At 38.9% G+C, this 11,801-nt stretch overlaps 1 protein-coding gene across 3 annotated transcripts in view; it reads right to left on the bottom strand.

Moving 5' to 3' along the window:
• Window positions 1–11,801, bottom strand: part of FAM162A (family with sequence similarity 162 member A) — a 40,520-nt gene that overhangs the window by 9,492 nt on the left and 19,227 nt on the right. For 2 of the 3 annotated variants that reach the window (XM_024769329.1, XM_024769330.1), the window contains 2 exons: window positions 9,880–9,923; window positions 1,012–1,134 (listed from right to left, as the gene is read on the bottom strand). In XM_024769329.1, coding sequence (XP_024625097.1) covers window positions 1,012–1,134; window positions 9,880–9,923 — 167 coding nt within the window. The remainder of the gene's footprint in view (window positions 1–1,011; window positions 1,135–9,879; window positions 9,924–11,801) is intronic. The other variant, XM_024769331.1, reaches the window with a different exon arrangement.

Here is an 11,801-nt window from a genome sequence, read left to right as displayed (position 1 = left end):
ATATATATATATATATATATATATATATATATAGGAACATCTTGACATTCAAAGCTCTTTCCACATATAGGGATTATTCCTTAGGATAGATTTCCAGAAGTGAAATACCAAGTCAAAGGGTATAAACATTCTGAAGCTCTTGATAAATATTCTTTGAGAATAATTCTTTTCCACTCACCAATACCTGCCTAGCCCTAGTGCACTGCCATGAAGAAGCAACAAGCAAATAGTTCCTGGGACCCTACAGTTTATATATTATGCTCCTTCTTCCACAGTGGTGACAATGACAGGGTTTGGAGTTAGGGATAGGACTAAACATGGCTAAAGTCAATGTACAAGCCAGTGCGTAGCCCGAATTATATTTTACCCAAAACATCATTTTTTGATTTGGTTCATCTTTGAGGTTCCTTAAAAGATGATTTCTAGACCACTATTTACTTTGGTGCATCTATAGTCCTATGAAAAGCTCCAGTCAAATCCCTGAGGGAAGAGATGAAAATGACAAACGAGAAAAATGAAGAAATCACTGCCACATGTAAGCACAGCTAATATAAGCACAATTTGGGAGGCCTGAACTACATGATAGGGTATGATATAGGGACCCCTGTGACCACCTCTCTTTTAGGTTCTTTTTTTTCTTTTCTTTAATAAATTTATTTATTTATTTTTGGCTGTGTTGGGTCTTCATTTCTGTGAGAGGGCTTTCTGTAGTTGTGGCAAGCAGGGGCTACTCTTTGTTGCGGTGCACGGGCTTCTTATTGCGGTGGGTTCTCTTGTTGTGGAGCACAGGCTCTAGGCACGCGGGCTTCAGCAGTTGTGGTGCACGGGCTTAGTTGCTCTGCGGCATGTGGGATCTTCCCAGACCAGGGCTCGAACCCGTGTCCCCTGCATTGGCAGGTGGATTCTTAACCACTGTGCCACGAGGGAAGCCCCTAGGTTCTTTTGATTCCAAGTTATTCTAGTCTTTGGGAGCTGCCTAGTCCATAACTGGAAAAACTAATAAAAACTTACGGGTTGGAGGCTTTGGACTTTCCTGGGGTTTGTTGCAAAATCCATTTATTCTCTTCAAATCAGAGTTTCTGGTAAGCCTTAAAGATGAGAAAGCATCTCTTTCACAGAACCTAAAATAACTTCCTAGAAAAGAGAGAAAAATGTTTCAGAGAAAGGAAATCGATGTCTCAAAATGAGAAATACCTGCAAGATACAATTTCACTTATAAAGATTAACTCACTTAAAAATAAATATCCTACTCTATATGTAAGATACATGTACTATATTTAAGGTGCTATGCTTAGTGCTATCTTAAAATATGCATGTTTTGTTGACTAGGAAATTACGAATTTACAACATAAACACTTTATCAGCTGTAAGTTTTATAAAAGCACTTCTCACGTGTCTTATCATAACAATAATGATTCTGGTGGGAATATTATGGATTATGACCCTTGGCCATTGAGGTAAAGATCAGCAACCTCCCAGAAGTGCTAAAACAAGATGCCAAGTTGCCAACACTGTTCTGATAAACTCTGGGTAGGGGGCTGCAATGGCCAGCAAGGGGCTCTTTAGAAAGCCTTGTTCCTTCCAAGACATAATTCTCCAATTAGAAATCAACTTTAGATACAGTCACAATTTATGTATAATTTAAAAACTATATATATATTTATATACATACAAATGTATAAAACTATGTTATCATATACAGTATATGTATGCAGTTAATTTTTAAAGTCTAAACTCTAAGCACCTATAGAGAATAGTATTACAAATCACTATGTATTCACCACCCAGTTTCAGCAATTATCAATACATGGCCAATATTGTGTCGTCTGAATCCCACCCACTCCCTCCCACCAACCGGATTATTTTAAAGCAAATCCCCAACAACCTATTAGTTCATCGATAAACACTTCAGTACTTATCTCAAAACAATAATAACTTCAAAATCATATCCAGAATACCATTAACATAACTAAAAAATATTCCTTTGATATCAGCACATTATGATCAAATGACATTATGATTCAATTTCTCCAACGGACTCACAATTTTTTTTACAGTGGATTTATTCTAAATAGGTGCACACACTGAATACGGTTGATGCATGCCGTATAGGTCTCTCCCTCCTTTTTTTCCTGTCATTTATTTGTTGAAGAAACTAGATCATTAGTTCGAATTTCCCTCGCTTTAGGTTTTGCTGATTGCCTCCCCATGGTGTTATTTAACATATTCTTCTAATTCCCCTATTTCTTGTAAACAGATTTTTGAGGTTTCATCAGATTCAGGTTAGAATTTTTAGCAAGAAAATGTCATAGGCGGTACTGTGTACACCCTACCGTATGACATCCTAAGGTATACATCGATTTTGTCTTTTTGTGATATTAAGATTGAGCAGTAGATACTATCAGTGTGACTCATCCTTATAAAGTTCTCCATCACCTTTCATCTAATGTTTTATGCAGACATTGGTGACTGTTTCATTAGGGGTTGCAAGATGGTAGTATTTTTTTCTGTTTTACTTATTTGGTTATCCTGAGGTAAAAGTCATATAAGAAATGTAGAATAAATGCTTGAGTCTTTCCCTTTATTTGCCAGTTTTCAAATTAATGAATTGGTTTCCTTGCAACCTCCACAGGTAACCTTTTGTTTATAAGTAACATAAGGAACTCTTGCATTTAACACATGTGATGTGCTCCAGTCCATTCCAGTTATTTTTCTTTTTAATGCCCAGATGTTCCTATCTTTAGTCACTGGGGACCTTTCTAATTGGCTCCTGGGTCCTTTCAACATGCGCCCAGTAATCATTTATAGCTGCCTTACTTTCTAACATGTTCTGTACTCATTTTAAATGCTTCCTGCCCCAGATTTGGAATCAGACATTCCTCCAAAGTGCTCTGGTTCCTTTAAGTATAAAATGTTCTTAGAGATGCCTGAGGGAGGTTCATTGTTACTGAGTATGTCACTGTTTCCAGACCTTTTCAGTGAACAAACCTAAGAAACACATTCCTTCTTAAAACGAACGCATGCTTAAGAACTTAGAAATTTTCACCTTCAGCGTTAACATGAACATTTTTAATGTCAATAATTAATCAGAATTCAAAGCAGAGACAGCCATAAACAGTTCTGATGAGGGTAAAACAGGATAATTCTAAGTATGGGGGTGCCGTGGTATAAGAGAGAGCAGGGCTGGTATAGGATTCAGTCAGAAGATCACAAAAGAGCCCTAGGGTCCTAGGACATGGAAGAAAGGGAGCACTGCAGTAGAATGAAACAGAAAAGAAAGCTGGAAAGGCACCAACGATAAATCTGACCAGGGTCCTGCCCCTCCATGATGCTCTGGGTGACAAAGAAAAACATGACCAAGACTTGCCTTTAACGCGACAAGAGTGTGCCCTCACAGCTTTGTGCTTAAAACATCACAGGAAGGCTTCCCCGGTGGCGCAGTGGTTGAGAGTCCGCCTGCCGATGCAGGGGACACGGGTTCGTGCCCCGGTCCGGGAAGATCCCACATGCCGCGGAGCGGCGGGTCCCGTGAGCCATGGCCGCCGAGCCTGCGCCTCCGGAGCCTGTGCTCCGCAACGGGAGAGGCCACAACAGTGAGAGGCCCGCGTACCACACACAAAAAAACCATCACAGGAGAATTCAAGCAGTTTTAAAAATCTATTTGTTAGTGGACAGTGTGTACCTTTGAAATTCCAAACTCCTAATTGAGTGTCATTGTACCTTCAGAGTTTGAAACAATAAGGAGATGCAAGAGAGCAACGAAGAGTAAAATGTGATTATAGCACTGGACCTCCCATAGTTGGTGAGAAACATAATTCCCTTGCTTTTTTTTTCTCTTGCTGTTAAGAAAACTTTTAAACATAACAATCTAAAAGATATCACTGTGGACTTCTCATAGGCATATGTTTATATATGTCTAAAGATGTTTAAAACAACACTTATTGATACATAATTCCATATCAAAAATTCATCCTTTTAAAGTATAAAATTCAGAATCATCTCCTGCTTCAATCTGCTGCTGGACAGGAACCAATCAGAGAGAAAGAGGTGAAAGATGGAGAAGGGAGTCCAGGGCTTTCTCAATCACAAATCTCACCTCCACTCCAACTCTCTTTATACCTTTCTTGCAAAAATAATAATAGAAATAAGGAGGCGGTAGGGTTTCCAAAAACAAAAATTGTAAGCTTCAACCATCTGGGGAAGGCAAAAAGCTCATCCACCACAACTCTCAGTTTGAAAGTAAAGGAGGATTGGAGACATGGCGGTAGAGTAGGAGTTGAGCTTACCTACTCTCACAAAAACACTAAAATCACAAATAACTGCTGAACAACCATCGACAAAAAAGACTGGAAACTACCAAAAAAGATATTCTACATCCAAAGACAAAGAAGAAGCTCCACAAGATGGTAGGAGGAATGCATCTGCGATACAATCATATCCAGTACCCACCGGGTGGGTTACCCACAAACTGGAAATTATAACGCAGAGGTTCTCCCTCAGGAGTGAGAGTTCTGAGCCCCGGGCCAGGCTCCCAAGCCTGGGGGTCTGGCATCGGAAGGAGGAGCCCCTAGAGCATTTGGCTTTGAAGGCCAGCAGGGCTTGATCGCAGGAACTCCACAGGACTGGTGGAAACAGAAATGCCACTCTTAGAGGATGCACACAGGTCTTGTGCACATCAGGACCCAGGAAAAGGCAGTAACTTCATAGGAGCCTGGTCCAGACCTACCTGCTGGTCTTGGAGGGTCTCCTGTGGAGGTGGGGGGCAGCTGTGGCTTACTGTGGGGATAAGGACACTGGTGGCAGAGATACCAGGGAGTACTCATTAGTGTGAGCTCTCCTGGAGGCCACCATTTAGACAACAAGACCTGGCCCAACCCAACAGTCGGTAGGTGCAAGTGCTGGGATGCCTCGGGCCAAACAACTAACAGGGTGGGAACACAGCCCCACCCATTGGTAGACAGGCTGCCTAAAATCTTCCTGAGCCCATGGCCAGCTCTAAACACACCTCTTGACACAGGCCTGCCCAACAAGGGACAAGACTCAGCTCCACTCACCAGTAGGCAGGCATCAGTCCCTCCCACCAGAAAGCCTGCACAAGCCTCTTAGACCAGCCTCACCCACCAGGGGCAGACACCAGAAGCAAGAGGAAGTACAACCCTGCAGCCTGTGGAAACCGCAATCACAGAAAGTTAGATAAAATGAGACAACAAAGGAGTATATTCCAGATGAAGGAACAAGGTAAACCCCCAGAAAAACAATGAAATTAAGTGGAGATAGGCAACCCTCCAGAAAAAGAATTCAGGGTAATGATATCAAAGATGATCCAAGATCTCAGAAAAAGAATGGAGGCACAGACTGAGAAGATATAAGAGATGTTTAACAAAGAGTTAGAAGACACAAAGAACAAACAGAGATGAACAATACAATAACTGAAATGAAAAATACACTAAAAGAAATCAATAGCAGAATAAATGAGGCAGAAGAACGGATAAGTGAGCTGGAAGACAGAAATGTGGAAATCACTGCTGCCGAACAGAATAAAGAAAAAAACAATGAAAAGAAATGAGGACAGTTTAAGAGACCTCTGGGACAACATTTAACGCACCAACATTTGCATTATAGGAGTCCAAGAAGAAGAGAGAAAGGGCCTGAGAAAATATTTGAAGAGATAATAGCTGAAAAATTCCCTAACATGGGAAAGGAAACAGTCATTGAAGTCCAATAAGTGCAGAGAATCCCATACAGGATTAAACCCAAGGAGGAACATGCTGAGAAACATAGTAAGCAAACTGACCAAAATTAAAGACAAAGAGAAAATATTAAAAGCAACGAGGGAAAGCCAACAAATAATATACAAGGGAACTCCTGTAAGGTTATCAACTGATTTTTCAGCAGAAACTCTGTAGGCCAGAAGGGAGTGATGATATATTTAAGGTGATGAAAGGGGAAAAACCTACAACCAAGAATAATCTACCTATCAAGGCTCTCATTCAGATCTGATGGAGAAATCAAAAGCTTTACAGACAAGCAAAATCTAAAAGAATTCAGCACTAACAGACCAGCTTTATGACAAATGCTAAAGGAACTTCTCGGCAGAAAAGCCCACATCTAGTAGCAAGAAAATTACCAATGGGAAAACTCACCAGTAGAGGCAAACATACAGTAAAGGTAGGAAATAATCCACACACAAATATGATATCAAAACCAACAATCGGGGCTTCCCTGGTGGCGCAGTGGTTGAGAGTCTGCCTGCTGATGCAGGGGACACGGGTTCGTGCCCCAGTCCGGGAAGATTCCACATGCCGCAGAGCGGCTGGGCCTGTGAGCCATGGCCGCTGAGCCTGCGCGTCCGGAGCCTGTGCTCCGCAACGGGAGAGGCTACAGCAGTGAGAGGCCCGCATACTGCAAAAAACAAAAACAAAACCCAACAATTGATAGAAAAGGAGAGTACAAAAAATGCAGGATATTGGAAATGCATTTGAAATTCAGAGACCAGCAACTTAAAACAATCATATATATATATATGGGTGTGTGTGTGTGTGTGTGCGTGTGTGTATATATATATACATATATATATATATGTATGTATGTATATATATAGAGAGAGACATAGAGGAGAGCAGAGGGAGAGAGAGAGAGATTGCTACATCAAAACCTCATGGTAACTGCAAACTGAAAATCTACAATAGATACACACAAAAAAGAAAAGGAATCCAAACACAACACTAACATTAGTCATCAAGTCACTAGAGAACAGAACAAAAGAGAAAGGGAAGAGAAAACACCTACCAAAACAATTTACAAAATGGCAATAAGAACATATATATTGACAGTTATCTTAAATGTAAACAAATTAAATGACCCAAACAAAAGACATAGACTGGCTGAATGGATACAAAAATAAGACCTGTATATATGCTGTCTACAAGAGACCCACTTCAGATCTAGGGACACATACATACTGAAAGTGAGGGGACGGAAAAAGGTATTCCATGCAAATCAAAAGAAAGCTGGAGTAGCAATATTCATATCAGAGAGAATAGACTTTAAAATAAAGACTGTTACAAGAGACAAAGAAGGACACTATATAATAATCAAGGGATCAATCCAAGAAGAAGATATAACAATTGTAAATATATATGCACACAACATAGAAGTACCTTAATATACAAGGTGAATATTAACAGATATAAAAGGAGAAATCAACAGGAACACAATAACAGTAAGGGACTTTAACACCCCACTTACATCACTGGACAGATCATCCAGACAGAAAATCAATAAGGAAACACAGATCTTAAATGACACATTAGACCAAATGGAATTACTTGTTACATATAGAGCATTCCATCTGAAGCCAGCAGAATACACACTCTTCTCAAGTGGACATGAAACAGAAGTTACTACTGAATCCACAGAAATACAAAGGATCATAAGAGACTACTACAAGCAACTATATGCCAATAAAATGGACAACCTAGAAGAAATGGACAAATTCTTGGAAAGTACAGTCTCCTAAGACTAAACCAGGAAGAAATAGAAAATATGAACAGACCAATCACAAGTACTGAAATTGAAACTGTGATTTAAAAATTCCAACAAACGAAAAGTCCAGGACCAGATGGCTTCACAGGCGAATTCTATCAAACATTTAGAGAAGAGCTAACACCTATTCTTCTGAAACTGTTCCAAAAAATTGCAGAGGAAGGAACACTCCCAAACTCATTCTATAAGGCCACCATCACCCTGATACCAAAAATAGACAAAGATATCACACAAAAAAGAAAATTACAGGCCAATATACCTAATGAACATACATGCAAAAATCCTCAACAAAATACCACCAAACCAAATCCAACAATACATTAAAAGGATCATATGCCATGTTCAAATGGGATTTATCCCTGGGATGCAAGCATTTTTCAATATCCACAAATCAACCAGTGTGATACACCACATTAACAAACTGAAGAATAAAAACCATATGATCATCTCTATAGATGCAGAAAAAGCTTTCGACAAAATTCAACACCAGTTTACGATAAAAACTCTCCAGAAAGTGGGGATAGAGGGAACCTACCTCAACATAATAAAGGCCATATACGACAAACCCACAGCAAACATCATACCCAACAGTGAAAAGCTGCAGGCATTCCTTCTAAGATCAGGAACAAGGCAAGGATGTCCACTCTAGCCACTTTTATTCAACATAGTTTTGGAAGTCCTAGCCACAGCAATCAGAGAAGAAAAAGAAATAAAAGGAATCCAAATTGGAAGGAAGAAATAAAATTGTCACTGTTTGCAGATGATAAGATACTATACACAGAAAATCCTAAAGATGCTACCAGAAAACTACTACAGCTCATCAATGAATTTGGTAAAGTTGCAGTATACAAAATTAATACGCAGAAATCTGCTGCATTTCTATAGACTAACAATGAAAGAGAAATTAAGGAAACAATCTCATTTACCACTGCATCAAAAAGAATAAAATACCTAGGAATAAACCTACCTAAGGAGACAAAAGACCTATACTCCAAAAATTATAAGGCACCCTTGAAAAAAATCAAAGATGACACAAACAGATGGAAAGATATACCATGTTCTTGGATTGGAAGAATCAATGTTGTCAAAATGTCTATCGTATCCAAGGCAATCTAAAGATTCAGTGCAATCTGTTTCAAATTACCAGTGTCACTTTTCACAGAACTAGAACAAAAAAATTTTTTAATTTGTATGGAAACACAAAAGACCCCAAATAGCCAAAGCAATCTTAAGAAAGAAAAATGGAGCTGGAGGAATCAGGTTCCTTGACTTCAGACTATACTACAAAGTTACAGTAATTAAAACAATATGGTACTGGCATAAAAACAGAAATATAGATCAAGGAACAGGACAGAAAGCCCAGAAATAAACCCATGCACCTATGGTCAATTAATCTATGACAGAGGAGGCAAGAATATACAACGGAGAAAAGACAGTCTCTTCAATAAGTGGTGCTGGGACAGCTACATGTAAAAGAATGAAATTAGAACATTCCCTAACACCATACACAAAAATAAACTCAAAATAGATTAAAGACCTAAATGTAAAACTGGATACTATAGAACTCTTAGAGGAAAACATAGGCAGAACACTCTTTGACATAAATCGCAGTAATACCTTTTTGGATTCACCTCCTAGAGTAATGAAAATAAAAACAATAATAGGGCTTCCCTGGTGGCGCAGTGGTTGAGAATCTGCCTGTTAATGCAGGGGACACGGGTTCGAGCCCTGGTCTGGGGAGATCGCACATGCCACAGAGCAACTAGGCCCGTGAGCCACAACTACTGAGCCTGCGCGTCTGGAGACGGTGCTCCTCAACAAGAGAAGCCACAATAGTGAAAGGCCTGCGCACAGACATGAAGAGTGGCTCCTGCACAGAAACAAAGACCCAACACAACAAAAATAAATAATTAATAAACTCCTACCCCCAACGTTTTGTTTAAAAAAAAATAATAATAATAAACAAATGGGACCTAATTAAACTTATAAGCTTTGCACAGCAAAGGAAACCATAAGCAAAATAAAAAGACAACCCACAGAACAGGAGAAAGTATCTGCAAACAATGCAACCGACAAGGGATTAATCTCCAAAATATACAAATAGCTCATGCAGCTCAATGTAAGTTCCCTACATACGAACGAGTTCCATTCCAAGAATGCATTCGTAAGTCCAATTTGTTTGTAAGTCCAACAAAGTTAGCCTAGATACCCAACTAACACGATTGGCTATATAGTACTGTACTGTAAAAGGTTTATAATACTTTTCATACAAATAATACATAAAAAACAAACACAAAAAATAAAGAAATCATTTTTAATCTCACAGTACAGTACCTTGAAAAGTACAGTAGTACAGCACAACAGCTGGCATCCACGGGCTGGCATCAAGAGAAAAGGCAAAAAAAAATAAAAAAATTTAAAAAAGAGAAAAGGCAAGAAGACTTACTGACTAGAGGAGGGAGAGGAGGTGGGAAATGGTAGAGCTGAAGGGTCATCAGCAATAGGAGACAGGGCAAGCTGCAATTTCACTCATGCCTGACATTGATGGCACAGGTTCTGGTTCCTTGCTGGATTCAATTCTATCTACACTCTTCAAAAAACGATCCAGTGATGTCTGGGTAGTAGCTCTTCTTTTCTTGTCATAGATGACACAGTAGCACTGGACTGCATTCTGAACAGCTGCTGCAACCTTTCTGTACCATTCTACGTTCGGGTCCTATGCCTCCTCAAATAAAGAAAATCCCCTTGTCATTTCCTGCATCATGAATCTCTTCAGTTCTTCAGTTACTTCTTCTTCCTCTTGTCTCTCTTCGTACTTTCTCTCAGCTTCCAATTCCATCAGGTCTTCATTAGTAAGCTCCTCGTGTTGCATAGCAAGGAGTTCAATGAAGTAATTCCCTTGCAGATCTAGCTTGAAATAAAGATACTGTACTACTGTACTCTGTATAGTACTGTACAGTACATAAAAGCACAACCACTTGTACAGGATGCACGCACGTGACAATGAACGCCAGACACATGAACTAACTTACGTGACTGTACACGCGAATGCACGTTTGTATCTTTGAAAGCTCGCAACTTGAAGTTTCGTATGTAGGGGACTTACTGTACCAGAAAAACAAACAACTCAATCAAAAACTGGGCAGAAGACCTAAATAGACATTTTTCCAAGAAGACATACAGATGGCCAAAAAGCACATAAAAAGATGCTCAACATCGCTAATTATTAGAGAAATGCAAATCCAAACTCCAGTGAGGTATCACCTCACACCAGTCAGAATGGCCACCATCAAAAAGTCTACAAACAATAAATGCTGGAGAGGGTGTGGAGAAAAGGGAAGCCTCCTACACTGTTGGTGGGAATGTAAATTGGTACAGCCACTATGGAGAAAGGTATGGAGTTTCCTTTAAAAAGTAAAAATAGAGCTACTGTGTGATCCACATATCCCACTTCTGGGCATATACAGAGAAAAACCACAATTTGAAAAGATACATGCATCCCAATGTTCAATGCAGCACCATTTACAATAGCCAACACATGGAAGCAACCTAAATGTCCAATGACAGATGAATGGATAAAGAAGTGGTAGGGCTTTAAAAAAGAACAACAAAAAAAAAAAAAAAACGAGTACAAAAAAAAAAAAAAAAAAAAAAGAAGTGGTATATATACATGATGGAATACTAGCCATAAAAAAAAAATGAAATAATGCCGTTTGCTACAACATGGCTGGACCTAAAGATTATCATACTATGTGAAGTAAGTCAGACAGAGAAAGACAAATATCATATATCACTTAGATGTGGAATGTAAAGAAATGATACAAACGAACTTATTTACGAAACAGGAATAGCATCACAGACTTAGAAAACAAACTTATGGTTACGAAAGGGGAAAGGTGGAGGGGAGGGATAAATTAGGAGTTTGGGATTAATATATACACACTACTATATATAAAATAGATAATCAACAAGGACCTACTGTATAGCACAAGGAACTCTCCTCAATATTCTATAACCTAAATGGGAAAAAAATCTGATAAAGAACAGAGGTATGTATAACTGAATCATTTTGTTGTATACCTGAAACTAACACAACATTGTAAATCAACTATACTCCAATATAAAGTAAAAAAATTTTAAATATATATACTAAATGAAAAATAAAGTGTACAATTCAGTAGTTTTTTCTATATACACAAAGTTATGTACTGATCACTACTACAGTATTTAATTATATAAATGAAATCACACAATAT

The sequence above is a fragment of the Neophocaena asiaeorientalis genome, unplaced genomic scaffold (genome assembly GCF_003031525.2).
Source record: "Neophocaena asiaeorientalis asiaeorientalis breed wild unplaced genomic scaffold, Neophocaena_asiaeorientalis_V1.1 scaffold671, whole genome shotgun sequence".
Taxonomy (NCBI): domain Eukaryota; kingdom Metazoa; phylum Chordata; class Mammalia; order Artiodactyla; family Phocoenidae; genus Neophocaena; species Neophocaena asiaeorientalis.
Note: the sequence above shows the minus strand (reverse complement) of the source record. Positions and strands in the feature narration are given on the sequence as shown.